Source organism: Mauremys mutica, chromosome 13 (genome assembly GCF_020497125.1).
Source record: "Mauremys mutica isolate MM-2020 ecotype Southern chromosome 13, ASM2049712v1, whole genome shotgun sequence".
NCBI classification, from domain to species: domain Eukaryota; kingdom Metazoa; phylum Chordata; order Testudines; family Geoemydidae; genus Mauremys; species Mauremys mutica.
The window spans coordinates 57051994-57073772 of record NC_059084.1 but is presented as its reverse complement, the minus strand read 5'-3'; the positions used below and the strand labels follow the sequence as shown (position 1 = coordinate 57073772).

The window sequence follows — 21779 nt, the reverse complement described above, 5'->3', positions numbered from 1 at the left end:
GATGCATACTTTTTTTGGTCCAAAAATGCGTTTTCAGGCCAACCAAAACTATTCATGAATTCAGGTTAAATTTGGTGAGTATTTTTGGCCACTGAACCAAAAAACTCAGTGATTCACTCAGCTTTACTTTTGGCTTCTATTCCCACCTCAGGGATGAAAGTGGTTTCTAGTGGTTAGAGCATAGGGTCCCTGATTGTCAGGACTCCTGGCTTCTATTTCCAGCTCTGGCAGGAAGAAAGTCTAATTGTTTAGAGTAGCTGGCTGGGAATGAGGAATCCTGGGTTCACTTTCTGACTCACTGTATGACTTGGAGCAAATCGATTCACCTTTCTGCACCTCACTTTACACATCTGTAGAGTGCTGATTATAGAGAGGGTCACTTTCACACAAGGGATATACTGTGAGCAAATAAATGATGCATACATTGTATTTTCCTTTTTAAATGCAGAACATTTTATTTTATATATTCTGATTAGAATTTTTTTATATATATTTCTCTTCTAAAGGCAACTTCTTCTGCATTACTGACAAGAAAGAAAGAAAGAAAGAAAGAAAGAAAGAAAGAAAGAAAGAAAGAAAGAAAGAAAGAAAGAAAGAAAGAAAGAAAGAAAGAAAACTTTTATTTTAATCATACTGGTATATTTTTTTTCATATCTCCCTCCTAAAACACCCACTTCTTCTGCACTGGTCAAAGGGAAACTATCAACATAATCATCCCGGTTTTCGTTCCTAGCTGAGATGCTACAAGTCCCACACCGGTGGACCAGTGTAATGCTGCTGCTGTGGGACTCTTATAAATCACTTGTCAGTTTATAACACAGCCAACAGCGCCACAAACACAAGGAGCAGCTAAACGACACAATGGGCAGCTTTGAAAAGAAAACATCGGCCTTCCTTTGTGACCTTGCCGGGTGCTTGTCGGGAAACGCTGAGCATCCTCAAGGACACCAGTGGGAGTTGTGGGTGCTCAGTCAATTCCAGGAGGTTGTCTGCACCCCGAACAATCATGCCCATGGGCAGCTTCCATTGTGAAGCAGGTGTACTAGGGAATACCAAGCCTCTATACTTCTGCACTCTCTCCTTCTTAGCTCAGCTCAGACTGTGTGTTCGATGAGCCTCAGGCACTTGGCAATTGAGTCTCTCAATGCCTCCTTCACCTTCTGGTTCCTGAGGCTGAATATGAGTGGGTTGAGCATAGGGGTCACTGCAGTGGTCATCAGAGCGGCGACCTTGTTGAGGTTCATGGAGCTGGCTTGCGAGGGCCTGACGTAGATGAAGATGGAGGTGCCGTAGCCGATGGTGACCACAGTGAAATGAGAGGCACAGGTGGAGAAAGCTTTCTGCCTGCCCTTGGCAGATGGGATCCGGATGATGGTGCAGATAATATACATATAGGAGATGACGGTCAGCAGCAGGGACCCTAGCAACACAGGCAGCGAGATGATGAAATCAATGAATTCCACCAGCTGGATGTCAGCACAGGCGAGGTGTAACAAGGGGGCACTGTCACAGAAGAAATGGTTGATGATGTTGGGGCCACAGTAGGGCAGTCCAAGTTTGATCACGGTAGGAACCAAGATAGAGAAGAATCCCCCCATCCATGACCCCACCACCAGCCAGACGCAGACCTTTCCATTCATGATGATGCTGTAGCTCAGTGGGTAACACATGGCCACGTAACGGTCATAGGACATCATGGCCAACAGGACATACTCGGAGATTCCCAGCAAGAAATAGAAGTAGGATTGAGCCAGGCACCCATAAAAGGAGATGGTCTTCCTCTCTGATAGGAAGTTCTCCAGCATTTTTGGGACCACGGTCATAGTCATGAGGATTTCAATGAGGGACAGGTTGCAGAGGAAGAAATACATGGGTAACTGCAGGCGGTAGTCAGTGCATATTAAGGTGATGATGATGGAGTTCCCAATCATTGCCACCACAAGGATGATGAAGAAAAGCATGAAAAGGACAATCTCCACCTCGCGGGGGCTGGGGAAACCTATCAGAATGAATTCTGTCACACGTGTCCCATTCCTTCCTTCCATACCTGCTACGACCCTTACCTAGACAGAGAATGATAAAATAATTTAACCACACATTTTCAAATGTTATCGAGAACTTTACTCAGAATTGCAGAGGGAAACATGAGGTTTAATTAATAGATAACAGTAAATAATAATGGAGAAAATACAGGAGAGGATGGAGAAAAAAAATGATGAAGAAGAAGATGAAGAACAAGAACATAAAGAATGAGAAGAGCCTCTAAAACAAGATTGGATCATTGGGATTGATACATGAATCACTGGATGAGGTTCTTTGGCCTGTGTTATGCAGGAGGCCAGATTAGGTGATCCATAATGGTCCCATTTGGCTTTGAAATCTATGAAACTATCAAAAAGACGACGACAACAATGAAAATAGAGAAGCAGAAGTTAATGACGATGCAAAATAACTAAATCACAAAAGTGGAACGAGGCATATTTTATTTTATTTTTCTCCCAAGCATATGATGATCTGATCTGAACACGTAGGCTGATATTTTCAAAGCAGGCTAAAATTAATTGGAATTGGCCATCTAAATCTGCTATGTACTTTGACAATCTGTTTATTTGTCCATCATCTTTAATAATATTTCAGGATTTACTCTTCCCTGCATCACGGCTTTGTGGCAACAACACACCCTATACCAGTGGTTTTCAAACTGCAGGTCATTACCCAGTACTGGGTCATGGCATGTCAGGCACTGGGTCGCAGTGGCTCTGGCCAACACCACCAACCGGGCCATTAAAAGTCCCATTGATGTTGCTGCCCGGCTAAGGTAGGCTAGTCCCTACCTCTTCTGACACCATGCTGCACCCCAGAAGCGTCCAGCAGCAGGTCCCTAGACAGGGGGGCCACAGGCCTCCGTTTGTTGCCCCCGCCCCGAACACCGGCTCCACACTCCCAATGGCCAGTTCCCAGCCAATGGGAGCTGGGCAAGGTAATCTCCATGCCGGAATTTAACACCGAGAGGAAAGAAAACAAAGTAAGAGAGGATACAGCCATGAGCAGAAGAATGGACATAAGGAGGAAGGGTAGTGTAGATACCAGTCTAATAGGTGATACTGGTGGTAGAATGTCTGTGCCTAACCAGATAAAGAATGTCAGTGAAGCCAAACGGCAAAAATTAAGCTGTCTGTACACTAATGCGAGGAGCCTAGGAAACAAAATGAAGGAATTAGAACTACTGGTGCAGGAAGTGAAACCGGATATTATAGGGATAACAGAAACATGGTGGAATAGTAGTCATGACTGGAGTACAGGTATTGAAGGCTATGTGCTGTTTAGGAAAGACAGAAATAAAGGCAAAGGTGGTGGAGTAGCATTGTATATCAATGATGAGGTTAACTGTAAAGAAATAAGAAGGGATGGAATGGACAAGACAGAGTCTGTCTGGGCAAAAATCACATTGGGAAAGAAAGCTACTAGAGCCTCCCCTGAGATTGTGCTTGGGGTGTGCTGATTTGGAGATGGATAGAGACATCTTCAATGTTTTTAATAAAGTAAACACTAATGGGAATTGCGTGATCATGGGAGACTTTAACTTCCCAGATATAGACTGGAGAACAAGTGCTAGTAGTAGTAATAGGGCTCAGATTTTTCTGGATGTGATAGCTGATGGATGTCTTCATCAAGTAGTTGAAGAGCCAACAAGGGGGGATGCCATTTTAGATTTGGTTTTGGTGAGTAGTGAGGACCTAATAGAATAAATGGTTGTAGGGGACAACCTTGGTTTGAGTGATCATGAGTTAATTCAGTTCAAACTAGATGGAAGGATAAACAAAAATAGATCTGTGACTAGGGTTTTTGATTTCAAAAGGGCTAACTTTAAAGAATTAAGGAAATTAGTTAGGCAAGTGGATTGGACTGAAGAACTTGTGGATCTAAAGGCAGAGGAGGCCTGGAATTACTTCAAGTCAAAGTTGCAGAAACTATCAGAAGCCTGCATCCCAAGAAAAGGAAAAAAAATCATAGGCAGGAGGTGTAGACCAAGCTGGATGAGCAAGCATCTCAGAGAGGTGATTAAGAAAAAGCAGAAAGCCTACAGGGAGTGGAAGATGGGTGGGATTAGCAAGGAAAGCTACCTTGTTGAAGTGAGAACATGTAGGGATGAAGTGAGAAAGGCTAAAAGCCATGTAGAGTTGGACCTTGCAAAGGGAATTAAAACCAATAGTAAAAGGTTCTATAGCCATATAAATAAGAAAACAAAGAAAGAAGAAGTGGGACCGCTAAACACTGAGGATGGAGTGGAGGTTAAGGATAATCTAGGCATGGCCCAATATCTAAATAAATACTTTGCCTCAGTCTTCAATGAGGCTAATGAGGAGCTTAGGGATAATGGAAGGATGACAATTGGGAATAAGGATATGGAGGTAGATATTACCACATCCGAGGTAGAAGCCGGACTCGAACAGCTTAATGGGACTAAATCGGAGGGCCCAGATAATCTTCATCCAAGAATATTAAATTCTTGGATGAATGTCAAATGCCTTACTGAAATCAAGGTAAATTAGATCCACCCCATTTCCTTTGTCTCAAAGAAGGAGATCAAGTTGGTTTGGCACGATCTACCTTTTGTAAAACCATGTTGTATTTTGTCCCAATTACCATTGACCTCAATGTCCTTAACTACCCTCTCCTTTAAAATTTTTTCCAAGACCTTACATACTACAGATGTCAAACTGACAGACCTATAGTTACTCGGATCCCTTTTTTTTCCTTTCATAAAAATAGGAACTATGTTAGCAATTCTCCAGTCGTACGGTACAACCCCCGAGTTTACTGATTCATTAAAAATTCTTTCTAATGGGCTTGCACATGAAATTGCAAGCCCATTAGAAAGAATTTTTAATGAATCAGTAAACTCAGGGGTTGTACCGTACGACTGGAGAATTGCTAACATAGTTCCTATTTTTATGAAAGGAAAAAAAAGGGATCCGAGTAACTATAGGTCTGTCAGTTTGACATATGTAGTATGTAAGGTCTTGGAAAAAATTTTAAAGGAGAGGGTAGTTAAGGACATTGAGGTCAATGGTAATTGGGACAAAATACAACATGGTTTTACAAAAGGTAGATCGTGCCAAACCAACTTGATCTCCTTCTTTGAGACAAAGGAAATGGGGTGGATCTAATTTACCTTGATTTCAGTAAGGCATTTGACACGGTTCCACATGGGGAATTATTAGTTAAATTGGAAAAGATGGGGATCAATATGAAAATTGAAAGGTGGATAAGGAACTGGTTAAAGGGGAGACTACAACAGGTCATACTGAAAGGTGAACTGTCAGGCTGGAAGGAGGTTACTAGTGGAGTTCCTCAGGGATCAGTTTTGGGACCAATTTTATTTAACATTTTTATTACTGACCTTGGCACAAAAAGCGGGAATGCGCTAATAAAGTTTGCGGATGACACAAAGTTGGGAGGTATTGCTAACACAGAGAAGGACCGGGATATCATACAGGAAGATCTGGATGATCTTGTAAACTGGAGTAATAGTAATAGAATGAAATTTAATAGTGAAAAGTGCAAGGTCATGCATTTAGGGATTAATAACAAGAATTTTAGTTATAAATTGGGGACGCATCAGTTAGAAGAAACAGAGAGGGAGAAGGACCTCGGAGTATTGGTTGATCACAGGATGACTATGAGCCGCCAATGTGATATGGCCGCTAAAAAAGCTAATGTGGTTTTAGGATGCATCAGGCAAGGTATTTCCAGCAAAGATAAGGAGGTGTTAGTACCGTTATATAAGGCACTGGTGAGACCTCAACTGGAATACTGTGTGCAGTTCTGGTCTCCCATGTTTAAGAAGGATGAATTCAAACTGGAACAGGTTCAGAGACGGGCTACTAGGATGATCCAAGGAATGGAAAACCTGTCTTATGAAAGGAGACTGAAAGAGCTTGGCTTGTTTAGCCTAACCAAAAGAAGGTTGAGGGGGGATATGATTGCTCTTTATAAATATATCAGAGGTATTAATATTAGGGAGGGAGAGGAATTATTTAAGCTTAGTAACAATGTGGACACAAGAACAAATGGATATAAACTGGACACTAGGAAGTTTAGACTTGAAATTAGACGAAGGTTTCTAACCATTAGAGGAGTGAAGTTCTGGAACAGCCTTCCAAGGGGAGTAGTGGGGGCAAAAGACATATCTGGCTTTAAGACTAAGCTTGATAAATTTATGGAGGGGATGGTATGATGGGATTAACTAATTTTGGCAATTAATTTGGCAATTGATCTTTGATTATCAGCAGGTAAGTATACCGAGTGGTCTGTGATGGGATGTTAGATGGGTTGGGATCTGAGTTACTACAGAGAATTCTTTCCTTGGTTCTGGCTGGTGGGTCTTGCCCACATGTTCAGGGTTTAACTGATCGCATATTTGGGGTCGGGAAGGAATTTTCCTCCAGGGCAGATTAGCAGAGGCCCTGGATTTTTTTTGCCTTACTCTGCACCATGGGGCACGGGTCACTTGCTGGAGGATTCTCTGCAGCTTGAGGTCTTCAAACCGCAATTTGGGGACTTCAATAACTCGGACATAGGCTAGGGGTTTGTTATAGAAGTGGATGGGTGATATTCTGTGGCCTGCGTGGTGCAGGAGGTCAGACTAGATGATCATAATGGTCCCTTCTGACCTTAAAGTCTATGAGTCTATGAGTCTATAAGGTGATCCCTGCTAGTGAGAGCTGCATGGACCCACTTGTACACCTCCACCTAGGAGCCAGACCTGCTGCTGGCCTCTTCCAGGGCGCAATGCAGTTCATGGTGCCAGGACAATCAGGAAGCTGCCTCTGCACCCCAGCTGTGCCGCTGACCAGGAGCCACCAAAGGTAAGCCTGCACCCCAATCCCCTGCCCCAGCCCTGAGAGCACCAATCCCCTGCTCCCAAACCTTCCTGCACCCCAGACTCCTCAGCCCCATCCCAGAGCCTTCACCGCCAGCCCAGAGCCCTGACCCCCTCCCGCACCCCAACCCTCTGCCCCAGCCCTGAGCCCTTTCCACACCCCAAACCCCTCATCCCCAGCTCTGTTGGGTCGTGGGCATCAACAATTTTCTTCAACTGGGTCACCAGAAAAAAGGTTTGAAAACCTCTGCTCTATACCATACCTACCCCATACCTACCCACCCTGAAAAATCAATCTGTAAAAAACAATCACTGAAAAATTCATCCAAAGCAAAAGAACTATAAAAAGACCTGAAACAAACAAAACAAAGAGAAAAATAAGTAGGTTTTTATACCCCCAAAATTGAGAAGAGTCAGAAGCTTAAACACATTTCTATGGGCAATCTATTTTATGTCAAAGATGCTGAGATAGGTGTTGGGAAGCAGGATAAAGTGAGAAGAGAAGCAAAGAGAAGAGATGTTTTTACATCTGTACACAGAGAATATAAAGTAGTTGCCAGAGATTAATATAAGTAACAACGGAATTTGGATTTGGTACCATTTTACACCCAGTTTGCATTCATCATGCAACAATTCTTAATGCATGGTGCAAGGCATGAGAAAAACAGATCTACTGATGGCATGTTTGTGTATTAGGCATTATTTTACACTACTTAATAAAACAGTGGTCTACAGAATCTGACAGGAGTGGCTCTTCTAGTCTCTCAAATGAGAAAAGTGAAATATCCATGTTTCTTAGAATTTTCAGATCTACAAGGCTTAGAAAGGGTTTTGCTCTATGTTTTGTGAAGCATCATGTAGGTTTGTGGTGTGAAATAAAAGAAAATGAATAACACTGAGGCTCATATTTCTCTGTGGTGTAATTCCTCATTCAACAGGGCTCTCACTCAGCCTGGTGTGAATGAAGCCTATGGAAGTCAAGGGATAAAGGGAACTTAAGTGAAAATCCAACCCACCCCAGTAACACCACCATCTAAAGAGCTCCCTCATTCTCTGAGTCTTCAGCTGCATCTCCAAATGAAGCTGATGATAGTGTTCAAAGTTGCCTTGCTCACAAATAAAATAAAGATGATGTTGTTTTATTCTCCAGGTACAAGATGAAAAAACTAAAACCAACAATCCACAAACCAAGGGAGATTCTCTCCAATTAATGCATTATTGCCACTAATGAACATTTTGCCAGGGAAATTCTATCCTCAGTCACTCCTCTGCAGCCCTGGCCACTTTACATCCAGCCCTCTGTGACCCCTCTGCAGTCCTGCTGCCTGCTATAGTTCTATAAGTTAGAAGCTGGCCATGTAAATGAAACTTGCTTGGCAATGCAGGAGACAGAAGATGATCCGTCTCTCATCAGTGCATTGATTCAGGAGGATGACCAGAATGAAAAGTTGCACAAGCTTAGCACTGTCCCTTCAGTTAGCAAATCTGAGTCTAATAAGCATGGAGGGAGGGGGAATGGTGCAAAGGAGGAAGTTGTTGGTTTAGCCAGGGAATGCAATAGGATTCCTAGTGTAGTATTACAATGCAACAGCCAGGTACAAGTCCTGGGTTTACAGCTCTCTTTACAAGGTGGAATTTCCCCCACTACATGCCAGACTCAGGCTCCCATTCTCCATGTATTGCACCTTGTGTTCTCATTTACAGCAGAGCAAAATGTGTGCAAACTGCTACAAAAGCAGAATGTTAGCAAGAGCCTGGGCTTTCTATTCCCGACTCTACCATGGGCCTGCTGTGTGGCCTTGTGACAGTTCCTTCCCGTCTCTGTACCTCTCTGTCTCCTCTCAACCTTTCTCTGTCATTTCTATTTAGTCTGGAAGATTTTTGGTGGGGACTGGCTTTCTCTATATGTCTGTGCAGTGCCGAGCACAGTGGGGCTTCATTCTTGTTTGGCGTTTCCAGGTAATAAAAATAATAATTATTGTTGTTGTTGTTCTACACCCACTTTGCACAAGAATAAATGGCAACCCAAGTTGCAAGGCAATGGAGAAGCAAGCCCTATACAAAAACGCCTTGATGTCACCCCATATGAATAACACCAGAAAACCGTGAAATACACAAAATATGACAGTCAGAAATACTCACTTCATTTCCCACACATCATCCTCAAGGGCTGCATTTAGCTCTATTGTCCTTTCTCAAAGGAGAGAGGTCCCATCCAGCCTATATGGACTCCAGAATGCACAGTTCTCTCCTTTCAGGACATCTTCGGCTAACGACAACTGCGCTCTTCCTGCCTATACCCAGACCACTGGCTTCCGTACAGATTTTCCAAGCTTGGAAATTTGTGTGAGAGACAACTTCATTGTAGGAGTTATGGAAATACTGAGCACAGACTCATTAATTTAACTGTTCACTGCTATACTAACAATAACCCTAGTCTTAACCTCAGCACTATGTATTGGCAGGATGTGCCAATTTTGGCTACCAGTCGAGAACCTGCTAATAGCATAATCTGCGTCAGTATCCAGCCACCATTTGGCCATCATGACAAGATCATGGGTTCCAGCAGTCAGATATTTGAAGCATCGGTGCTGAGCAAGAATAATTGATGTGCTGCTTGAAATTATCTCCCCCGGCAGCAAAGATGCATGTGGGAAATAGCCAGTTCTTTTCTGGCTCACCATATGTATTTTTAGCCAACTGATTAGTATGTTCCATAACAATGTCCTCTGGGGCCAGTTATAAACATTTCTCCTAGGGGAAGGAGAAAAAAAAGTTTCCAAAATACTACTCAAAAACTATCTAAGAACTGAGATTTAGCAGTATTGATCATCCACAGCAGATAGATAGATAGATAGATAGATAGATAGAAATTGCCTCTAGGCTCCAGTACCAGCATGGGCAGGCTCCTTTCCCTAAAATCAGCAGTCATGTCTCCCATCATTATCATTTACCTTGGCTTGAGGAGTCATTTTGACCTGGATCAAACTTGGGTTCAGCCACTGACAACTAAGTCCTGATCCACATTACAAAGTTAGGTCAACATAATCCACATTGCATCAACCTTTTTGTGCATGGGTCTACCCTCTAATTTGTCTCTGGCTGACATAAGCACCCCGTTACGGTGACACAGTGAAATCACCTCTCCAAATGATGTTGAGTCTTGGGGTATGTCTATACTACCTGCCAGATCGGGTTCAATGTGTCGGGGATAGATTTATCGCGTCTCGTCTGGACATGATAAATCGATCCGCTAATCGACACCCATACTCCACCTCAGCAGGAGGAGTAAGCAGCATCGATGGGGGAGCTGCAGCAGTCGACTCGCCGCTGTGAGGATGGCCAGGTAAGTCGAACTAAGATACTTCAACTTCAACTACGCAAATAGCATAGCTGAAGTTGCGTTTCTTAGTTTGAAACCCCCTCCCCACCAGTGTAGACCAGCCCTTGGTTAACCTACTGAGGTTGATGCAGTGCGAGTGTAGACACTGTGTGACCCTGTGTAGACACAGTGTAGACACTGTAGCAGTTCTCCAGCAGCTGTCCCACAATGCCCCGTTCCCTGGTCATAATTGTGAACTCCATTGTCCAGGGGTCACGGAGACTGGAAGCCACACACCAGTGGAAAACACCCAGCATATTTTTAAAATGCCTTTTTTAGGGCAAGCCAACCTAGGAGCTCTCCTGTGTTGTGAAATCAGCAATGAACAATAGGCACCAGTTCTAGTGGACTGAGCATTGGGCTGGGATCCACACATCAGACTTCTCCTGGGCTCTCAAGGACACGTTGTTAGCTAAATCACAAATTCAGCCTTCTGTTTGTCTACTCATATGGTCCTCAGCACCATATGAGCCCCTCCTAATTGTGAATCGATGGTACCCTCACAACACCCCTGTGAAATAGGGAACTATTACTCTAGCCTTACAATGGAGAACTGAATGACAGAGAGATTAAGTGACTTCTCCAGGCTACAGAGGCTGTCTAAAGGGGAACAAGGAATTGAATCCAGGTCTCTTGAACACAGGGCCAGTGCCCTATCCAGTCGATGATGGCAAGCCCCAGAGTCTGTGAGCCTAACACTCCTCTCTCTTGCAACTGTATAACTCCAGTGGAGTTACTCCTGATTTACATTGGGGCTGGAGCTCAGATGCTGAGACTGACGGGTTCCAGATCCAAAGCTGTGGCCTGAATGAAAGTACCTACACTGCTATTTTTAGCCCTGTAACATGAGCCCCGCACGCCCACGACAGTAGACCCAGGCTCTGAGACTCCCTGATATGAGGGTTCTCTGCAGTGTAGACATACCCTGAGTGTCTAGAGTCGAGGAGCTTATTCCCAGGGTTGGCACCGACAACTGGGTTCTGTAACCTGCACCATCACCAGTCTTACAGTGTGCCATCTGTTTGTGGATTAGGGCAAAAATGGTTTAGCCTGTCACAACTGGAGGGAGGGTGAGCAATAGTTTAACTCTGCCTTCCTACTGGGATTTTGCTTTCCCTGGTTGTTCAGTATGTGTATGTGATCCTGAAAGGACAGGCACTGCCTCAGCTCCCCATGGCTTCAATTGTGAGGCACGGACCCTTTGTGTCATAGAGCGCAGACTGCAGATATTTAATGGAGAGTTTACTTTAGTTCAAGTGAGCACTTGCAACACTAGGAGTTGAGGGCCAGACACTCGACTGAAGTAAATCGGCTGAGAAACTGTCCCTTTGTATATTGTGCTATTTTAAGCAGCAAAGTTCCCTCAGTAACTGATACACGGGGGTTGAGCTCGGCAACAACACCTCAATAGGGTAGGAACACCCTGAAGATGGACTACCAGAAGAGAGTGTGAACTTCAGGACTACCCACAACAAAGGAAGATTAGTATAATAGATCCAAAGGCCTGAAGGAAACATCTAATCTGAACTCCTGCCTAGTGCCGGCTATCAAATGTCACCGATTTATGCCTATATTGAGTCCAATACACATATATTCCAGACAGGCATCCCATCTGGGTCTAACATCAGAAGTTGGAGAATGCACCACTTCCCTTGAGAGTTGGTTCCATTCAGGGGTTAATCACCCTCCCTGTTAGACGTGTGGTACTTATTTCTAATTTGAAGTGGTCTGGTTTTAACTTCCAGCCACTGGTTCTCGTTATGACTTAAAGGGCTGCCCGTCCCCTTGGCTTGGCCTAGAGACACAGGAAACGGGTAACCAGAGTTGCAAAGGGGGCACTGGGGTAAAGAAGCAATATGTGTGGTCCTGGATTAGCTCTGTAATCACCACAGGATTAGACTTCTCTCTGGAATAGGGGACGAAGGGTTAGGGAGGGTTGCTCATAGTTCCCAGCCCATTCACTGGCTGATGTTCTCCTGACCCTGCTTCTCCTACTGGTTCCAAAAGCAGGCCAGGTGTACAGGGGTCTCAAACAGCATGATTGTTCAGCCTTACCAGGAGAAGGTGGAGGGGAGCTAGGATTGCTCTCTATGAATACATCAGAGGGAGAAATGCCAGGAAGGGAGAGGAGTTATTTAATTACCAATGTGGACACAAGAATAAATGGAAATAAACTGGCCATCAGCAAGTTTAGGCTCGAAATTAGGAAAAGGTTTCTAAATAAGGCTACGTTTTCGTCACGGGTATTTTTAGTAAAAGTCATGGACAAGTCACAGGTAGTAACAAAAATTCACAGCCCATGACCTGTCCATGACTTTTACTATATACCCCTAACTAAAACTTGGGCCGGGAGGCTGGGAGTGCTCAGGAGGGGTGTTCTGGGGGTGCTGCGGGTGCTAGGGGATGGCCCGGGACCCCTGCTGGTGCTGGGGCAGAAGCAGGCAGCAGCATACAGCCCAGGCCCCCTGCTGGTGCTGGTAGGGGAATTGGCGGGGTTGGCAGGCTCCCTACCCAGCTCCAACCAGCACGTCACTGCAGCTCCTACGGGGAGGATGGCCAGGGGGTCTCCGCACGCTGCTCCTGCCGCAAGCACTGGCTCTGCAAGCGCAGCTCCCACTGGCCCATTGGGAACCGCGGCCAATAGGAGCTGCGGGGGCAGTGCCTGTGGGCAATGGCAGCTCGCAGAGCCCTCCTGGCCGCTCCTCCCCCTGGGAGCGTGGGGACATGTTGGTGGCAGCTGTGGACCCCCCCCCAGGTAAGCGCCCCCCTCATCTCCTTTGCCTCAGCCCTAAGCCCCCTCCCACACTCAAATTGCTGCTGCTGGCCCAGAGGCTGCCTGGCTTGGGCAACCCCTGAGCCAGCATTGGCCACTTCAGAAGTCACGGAAAGTTACAGAAACCGTGGCTTCCATGACCTCTGTGACAGAGATGCAGCCTTATTTCTAACCATTAGAGGAGTGAAGTTCTGGAGCAGCCTCCCAAGGGCAGCAGTGAGGGCAAGAATCCTAACTGGATTGAAGACTGAGCTTGCTATGTTTGTGGAGGGGATGGGATGATGGGGCTGCCGACAGTGGCATGGGGCACATCTGCGACTGCAATTAGCAAATATCCCCAATGGCTGGTGATGGGACACTAGACGGGGAGGCCTCAGAGTTACTACAGAGAATGTGTCCCAGGTGTCTGGCTGGTGGGTCTCACCCACATGGTCAGGGTCTAACTGATCCCCATAGTTGGGGTCAAGAAGGAATTTTCCCCCGGGTCTGTTTAAATTCTACACAAATCAGTGAAATTATGCACATGTAAAGCCAATAGAAAGTGAGAGGAAGACTTAGGCTCCATGGATACTACTGCCAGCTCTGGCACCCGCTCCCTTTGTGACCCTGGGCTAGTCAACTCGACGATCTGTGCCTCAGTTTCCCCTTCTATACAATACGAGCAGTAATGCACACCGGTGCAGTGAGATTAAGCTCATCATTGTTTGCAAAGTGCTTTGAGGTCCTTGAATGAAAAAGGAATGGAATTCTGTACTGCTACACCTAAAATCCCAGTTTAGTAGCTAAAGGAGAATGAATTTTCTTCTCACTCACCCTGGTGTAGATCAGAGTTAACTGCTTTGGAATCAATGGACCCAATTTCCCTCTTACCATTCGTGATGTAAACCAGGAACAACTCCGCTGATCTCCACAGACTTCTACTGGTCTAAAACTGGTGTAAGAGGAAAAGCAAGCCCAGAGAAAATTTCTGCTAGTGTCTGTGCAGTTGGGTTTTGTGTATCGATTGTGTTAGGTCTCAGTGGAGAAATGTCCAGCTCACAAGAAATAGCTGGTGTCTTCACTGGAAGTCAGAGCGTAGAGGTAAATATTATTATTTTTACAATATAAGAACAGCCAGACTGGGTCAGACCAAAGGTCCATCTAACCCAGTATCCTGTCTACCAACAGTGGCCAATGCCAAGTGCCCCAGAGGGAGTGAACAAAACAGGTAATGATCAAGTGATCCATTTCTCGTTGCTCATTCCCAGCTTCTGGCAAACAGAGGCTAGGGACATCATCCCTGCCCATCCTGGCTACTAGCAGGGCCGGCTCCATCATTTTTGCCGCCCTATGAGGAAAAAAACCCCCCCACCATGATTGGCGGCACTTTGGTGGCAGCTCTACTGCTGCCGCTTCATTCTTCAGGAGCAATTTGGCAGCAGGTCCTTCCCTCCAAGAGGAACTGATGGACCCGCCACCGAATTGCCGCTCAAGAGATGGACATGCCGCCCCTTTCTGTTGGCTGCCCCAAGCACCTGCTTGCCACGCTGGTGCCTAGAGCCGGCCCTGGCTACTAGCAATTGATGGACTTATCCTCCATGAATTTATCTAGTTCTTTTTTGAACCATGTTATAGTCCTGGCCTTCACATCATCCTCTGGCAAGGAATTCCACAGGTTGACTGTGCGTTGTGTGAAAAAATACTTCCTTTTGTTTGTTTTAAACCTGCTGCCTATTAATTTCATTTGGTCACTCCTAGTTTTTGTCTTATGAGAAGGAGTAAATAACACTTCCTTATTTACTTTCTCCACACTTCTCATGATTTTATAGACCTTTATCATATCCCCCCTTAGTTGTCTCTTTTCCAAGCTTAAAAGTCCCAGTCGTATTAATCTCTCCTCATACAGCAGCCGTTCCATATCCCTAATCATTTTTGTTGCCTTTTTCTGAACCTTTTCCAATTCCGATATATCTTTTTTGAGATGGGGCGACCACATCTGCATGCAGTATTCAAGATGTGGGCGTACCATGGATTTATGTAGAGGCTATATGATATTTTCTGTCTTATTATCTATCCCTTTCCTAATGCTTCCAAACACTCTGTTAGCTGTTTTGACTGTTGCTGCACATTGAGTGGATGTTGTCAGAGAACTATCTACAATGACTCCAAAATCGCTTTCTTGAGGGGTAACAGCTCATTTAGACCCCATGTGTAGATGAATGAACCGGTGATGTTGTGTTTGATCTGGTTAGGTCCTGTGATGGTGTCGCTGGTGTAGATATGAAGGGCAGAGTTGGCATCGAGGTTCGTTGCATGGATTGGTTCTTGAGTTAGAGTTACTATGGTCCGGTGTGCAGTTACTGGTGAGAATATTCACGTCCACCAATGTAATATACGCCATCATATACCAGCAATGCCCTTCTGCTATGTACATCGGCCAAACTGGACAGTCCCTACGGAAAAGGATAAATGGACACAAATCAGATATTAGGAATGGCAATATACAAAAACCTGTAGGAGAACACTTCAACCTCCCTGGACACACAATAGCAGATTTAAAGGTAGCCATCCTGCAGCAAAAAAAACTTCAGGACCAGATTTCAAAGAGAAACTGCTGAACTTCAGTTCATCTGCAAATTTGACACCATCAGCTCAGGATTAAACAAAGACTGTGAATGGCTAGCCAAGTCCTCTCTTGGTTTTCACACCTCAACTGCTAGAAGAGGGCCTCATCCTCCCTGATTGAACTAGCCTCATTATCTCTAGCCTGATTCTTACTTGCATATTTATATCTGCCTCTGGAAATTTCCACTACATGCATCCGATAAAGTGGGTATTCACCCACGAAAGCTCATGCTCCAATATGTCTGTTACTCTATAAGGTGCCACAGGACTCTTTGCTGCTTTTACAGATCCAGACTAACACGCCTACCCCTCTGATACTTGACATCATTTTATATAGAGAGTTGGGATTATGTTTTCCAACGTGAATTACTTTGCATTTATCAACACTGAACATTGTTCAACTCTTTTCTCATCCCTGTTGTTCTCCCTCCACATCAGGTTATGAATATTTGTATGTGTGGTCGGAGCTCCGGGCCATCTGAATCACCCATGCTGACACTGCGGTAAATGGAGGATTTAGGCTCAGATTTCAAAGGCCTTTAAGAGATTTAAGATCCTTTTTCAAATTGAAATCCAATGGGAGTTGGACATATAGCTCTATTAAATGACCTGTTACTCCAATATCATCCGCAAGCCATTCTAAACCACTTCAAGTGATAATTGAATATAAACTAATAAACCACCTAGATTTTCATGATTTGATAGTGTCTAGCCAGCTGGACTTCTGCAAGGGCTCTCTGGACTCGTTTGATCCATTACAGCAATACCTATATTCCTGTGATCTTTCAAATAAAAAAATCCCCGGTGTGGCTGTGATCCAAAGACAGTGAGGACATGTCAGTTTTCTGCAGAGGCAAACATTTCAACCAGCTTTTTTGGATCCAATTAGCTACAAAACAATTAGATTTTTCTCTTTTCCCATCTCACATGCAAAACCCCACAGAAATCAGTGTAACTTTGGAGACACAATTCCCTCAACCAATTCCTGCTAATGAATGGTGCAGAAATCTGTTTAATAAACTCCTGAACTGGGTTAGGGGGAAAAAAGTTCTGAACACGAGTGGATGGAGAGAGAAGCAGGAGAAGTTAACAATGCACTTAGTTATGTCTCTGGAAGATACTTGCTATCCCCTCTCATTAATAGTGTGAATCCTCTTAATTAGTCTCCTGGTAATAAAGTTATGTGCAGAAACACCTGTGTTAATAATTCCTGACGCAGAGTTCACTGCTTGGGCCGGTGGTGATTTCTTCTACAAATGTGAGTTCAAAAAGCCTGTAACTTACAGGGACCAGATTCTGATGTCTTTACTCCATCATTACTCAATCCTTACTGAGTGTTTGCTCACATGAAATTCCCACTGAAGTCAATTGGTCAAATCTTTCCATTTTACTTAGGTTTTACTCTGTACTTGCTCAGTAAATGTTCACACTCAAGACAATGGGCCAAAACCTTAGGGCCTTGGTTCTTCTATACTCATGTAAACCTGCTTCAAAGTCAATGTGTCACATACTGAAGTCCTATCTAGTTCTTACTCAGGCAAAACTATCCCTGGACTCAATGGGAGAAGGCTGGTGTTTTCAATGGGCCTAAGGGAGTTCGGCACCTAAATGCTGTTGACTCTTAAAGAGAGTTGTGCATCTAACTCCTGCAGTCTTCTGTCAAACTCCCAGCCTAAATCTTGAGTCTTTACCCAGTTTTTACTCAGGAAAACTGACAGTGAGTACAAATAAGAGTTTTGCCTGAGCGATGATGACATAATGCCACGCTGATTAGGCCTCAGCTGGAGTGTTATGTCCGGTTCTGGATGGGCTTCTGGTCTGAGCCACTAGTACTGTGATTACTAATTTCAACCCTATTCAGGGCCCCCTTTAGTTGGCTGCTGCCCAGAGACCAAAAAGTGGAAAGCTCTTGCCCAAGGAGTTTATAATCTAAGCACGCAAGGCTGGGGGGTAAGACAGAAGGGAAATGAGTTGTCTGAGTTAACCCCGTAGGAAAGCTGGGAAGAAGACCCAGGTGTCCTGAGGCCCAGTGAAGTCCCCTATGTACTAGGCCATGCTGCAGCCTTTCTGTACCAGTTTGCAGAATGGGAGATGGGGAGTCACAATGCCTCTAGGTGGTGCCATTCTAGGCCTGAAGGACCTTCGTGGAGTTGAGGATGGTCAGCAGTTCATAAACTTGCACCCACTGGACCCAGTCCTGCAGTATGTAGGAAGTTTGATGAAATAAAGGCTTCAGGTCAGGGCCCACAGGGGTCTTTACATGGACAGGAAATAAGCTGAGTCCTGTCACTTCCACGCGGCCCTGTGTCTGGTAAACTGAGCCCGTGTACCCTAGGGTTAAGGAATAGCTATAGGCCATTCTCAGTTCTTTGTCCACTAGACAAAATGTCATGCCTAAAACAGTTTGGGCAGCTTTCTTGGCTGTATTCCTTTATGGAGAAATCAAGAAAAAAGGAGAGAGAGAGACTTCCAGAAAAAACACAGAGGGTGAAATCCTGGCCATGCTGAGATCAATGGAAGTCCAATAATTGACTCTACTATGGCCAGCATTTCACCAACAGAGCGCAACACGCCAGCACACGCACACTTTCTCCTACACACTGGAGGCTAGATTTTCTGCCATCTAGAGCCACCCTAGCAATAAGACACAAACTTTGAGTCCAGGTATGAAACTATTGGACAATAGCCCTTAACAGTATGTCTAAGGAATTACCTAAGATATATAGATAGACAGATGTACTGGTAGACTGAAAAAAGTCAGAAAAGGAGGAAGAGAGTAGAACTGGTCTAAAATCTTTTGGCTCATGGGAAATTTTCACATTTTGAAATGTGTTTTCAGTTCGAGCTGGAACAAAAACAAACATTTTCAAAATTTCCCATGAAATGAAAATTCTGAAAAATTTCAGTTTGGGGAAATTGCCATTTAGGAAAGTTTCGGAATTTTGTTCCAGAGGGGCTCTGCTGGCACAGGTAGCATCATTTGGGGGAGGACGTGGTCCTACTCCAGCAGAAAAATTCCTTCTGGGTACATGCTGTGTCTACCCTAGTGGACTGACTCCAGCTCCCACCAGAGCTCTGGTTGGTGATCAGTCCTTCGAACCCCTGCGGTGGGGGTTCTGTGGTTACAAGTTGGGAACAGCTGTTAGCTCAGAACAAGAGTTGCTTATTTATTCCTTTATGCATTTGGAACCTTTGATTTTGTCCTCCTGTCACAGGTGATCAGCAGACAAAGATTCCGCTTCAGGGCGCAGCTTAAGAGGCAGAGTTTTTGCATGACAGTTGCATCACCTCCCCTTAGAGATTTCCTGGGAAATAAATGTTGTTTGTCCCAGTCATACATTCTTGTCTGGCACATTATTTCAACTAGTTCTTGGAAGCTCCTAACACTTCCTAGGGTTAACATTGGTTACATTTGAAATGTGCCCGGGGTGGGTGGGTTTTTTTGTTTTGTTTTGGGTTTTTTTTGCACTGTTCTATTTCTATCTTTGATACTTTACTTTTATATTATTTCCTGTCATGTCACTGTCAAAAATGCATAATATGAGCAGACTGAGCTCTTGAAGATTCTCGCTGTTAAGCATTTTCTCTGGCGTATGAATCACTTTTGTGGCTCTGTTCTGCACCCTCCCCAAAACCAGATGCAGTATTCCGGTATTGGTCTCATCTATGCTGCATACAGAGGTAAAATCACCTTCCTACCCCTAATCACTATTTCCCGGTTTATATATCCCTTGGGTTCCTTTCAAAATCCCACTATTAAGCCTCCACTATCTTTAATTAACTATTTTTTCTCAGACAGAAGCAGCCTTTTTTTTTATTGTTAAAGTGATCTACTCTGAAGAGTCAGTGTGTAAGAATGGCTGCTTCTTATTCCGCACGTATTCTCCTTGTGTGTGTCCAGAGTCCAAGTTCCTACACTTAGGGAGAAAAATAATGTTTCCCTATTTTTTAATACTCAGAAATGGGAAGGGGGGAATGGATTCTATTTAGGCCTGTGTCTTATGGAAATAATATCCCACAGAGTACACCTAGTACAAATAACCAGAATACAAAACGTAGCCACTTTATAATATTTAACCTATAATTACAGTACGAACAATTGGAAAAAATATGACAACTTTAGTTCTAAACATCAGACTGCATTTTATTTTTGAACTTCATGTATTGTACTTAATTTGCATTTATCATTTTAGTGGGTATACGCCACTATTAATACTGCACAATTTTTATTATTGAACTGTAACTTACAATTCTGTACGTTACAATCAAATCATCTTTGTTTACATATGATGCGTATTTTGGCAATTGTAACTCTAAATTGAAAATCTCCTTGGAAAAAGGTGTTGGCAAAATAAATTATAATAAAAACAAACAACTTTGAAGGGAGGTAAATGTGTCCCCATGTAAGGCCTACCATATAAAATGATTTTTTTTCTGTTTTATAAAAATAAAATAAAATCAAAAATTTACTTTTATATTTGTAGAAAACCGAACAAACACCATCCACAGGCTGTAGCAGATCAGAGCAATACGATATCTATTAAGCAAAAATTGTAAACTTAATGCAATTTTGATCCCGTTTCTCCCAGCCACCCCAGGATCACCTCATCATCATCTTATGATCCACTGATCATCAGCTGGCAAGAGCAAACAGGACAAATGCACAGTTTTGCCAATAAGTGGGGTGTGACCCCTAGTGGGGTGCAGAGGAATGTGCAGGGAGCAGGAGTAAATGAGAGGCTCAGACCGGGCCAGCTCCACTCAGGCAGGTGGCAGGGAGTCTTGGGCTGCCACACCTGCAGGGGTTGAGGAGGGGCCCTTGGGCCGGTCCTGAGTCAGTGGCAAGGGGGCACAGGGTGGCCCCACAGGCAGGAAGCAGAGAGGGCTACAGGGGTGGCTTACATGGGGGGAGGGGCAGGGGGCTCAGGCTGGCCCTGTGTGGTGTCCCATTTTCCCTTTGGGAAATATGGTCTCCCTAGATAGCAGTGGATACCAAGGAATGCATCTGACCCAATCTCACAGCGCATCTTGGCTTTTAGCAGTATCATCATTTTTTCCCCACAATGTACATGTTTCTTTTGTTAAAACCATGGCCCCTGGGAACCCCTGGTTCTGGGGCCAGTGATCACATTTCTCTCCCAGTGCCGAGAATTAAACTCGGGGCTCCTGGGATTTCTTCTTCTTCACAGGCCACCCAAAAGTCCATTTCATTCCATGCATCCCCAATATCCCTCTTGTGTCTGCCAGCCCCGCAGGGGAATCCAGAGCTGGTTGATAACCTCTGTTTGTCAGTGGGTGGCGATGGATGGCAGGAGAGTGATCACTTATGAGTTTTGGTGGCTGACATCAATACGTAACCAAACTGAACCACCCCAGGAATTTATTAATGATTCCCCTTGTGGCAGACTTTCTCAGTCTCCCAGGAGGCAGCTCTCTTGATCCTGCCCAGGAAAGCTGAGAGGGTTTTCATTAGAGAGTCTTTGATGCTAGACTCAGACACTATAGTAAGAGGAAGATTTATGGGGCTGTGTCGACTTTGGAATGAGATCCACTTCCCCTGCCTGGCAGAACAGCAATGTGACTGTCCCAGGGCTTCCTCTCTTTGTCTGGAGGCAGCTGACTCTGACAGCACGCTGGAGGAGGTATTGACTCTTGAAATGTGCAGCATGATACTTGCGATAACCTATTTTTTATTGCAGGTGGGATGCTCAGAGCCCATGGTGAGAAGCAAGGAGAGATTTGGTTGGGGAGATCACACTGAGCCCTTGTATTATTTTCTGTTCTAACGAGTTCTAAGATATTGGCTGGTGCTTTCACACTCCTGCAGTGTAGGGAACAATTGGTCACTCCATTTTTGAGACAGGGACTAGATGCAGGGAGCCTCAGCTTTCGAAAGGATTCAGGTATCCAACTCCCTATCAAGTTCTATGGGAACTGGACACCCAACTATCTTCCTGTCTCTTGGGAATCCCAATCCAAGACAGAGTGTGAGTTATCCAGGGTCACATAGGCTGTTCACAGCAAGGCAAAAATAGAAGCCATCACCCCACAGGCTTTGGCAATAAACTTCCCTCCTAGAACTGGCATATACCTCACAAGAGAGTGTGGATGGGAAAATTCTGCTTTGTATTATA

General features: G+C 44.5%; 1 protein-coding gene across 1 annotated transcript; it reads right to left on the bottom strand.

Moving 5' to 3' along the window:
* Positions 1-1094: 1094 nt before the first annotated feature.
* On the bottom strand, positions 1095-2045 carry LOC123347812 (olfactory receptor 6M1-like). The gene has a single exon (XM_044985004.1). It carries the CDS (start codon positions 2043-2045, stop codon positions 1095-1097), a length of 951 nt encoding a protein of 316 aa, XP_044840939.1.
* Between the last annotated feature and the right edge of the window lie 19734 nt (positions 2046-21779).

Excerpts from the sequence above, each read along its gene's own strand:
- LOC123347812 (XM_044985004.1), bottom strand. The coding sequence starts at position 2,045 with ATGGAAGGAAGGAATGGGACACGTGTGACAGAATTCATTCTGATAGGT.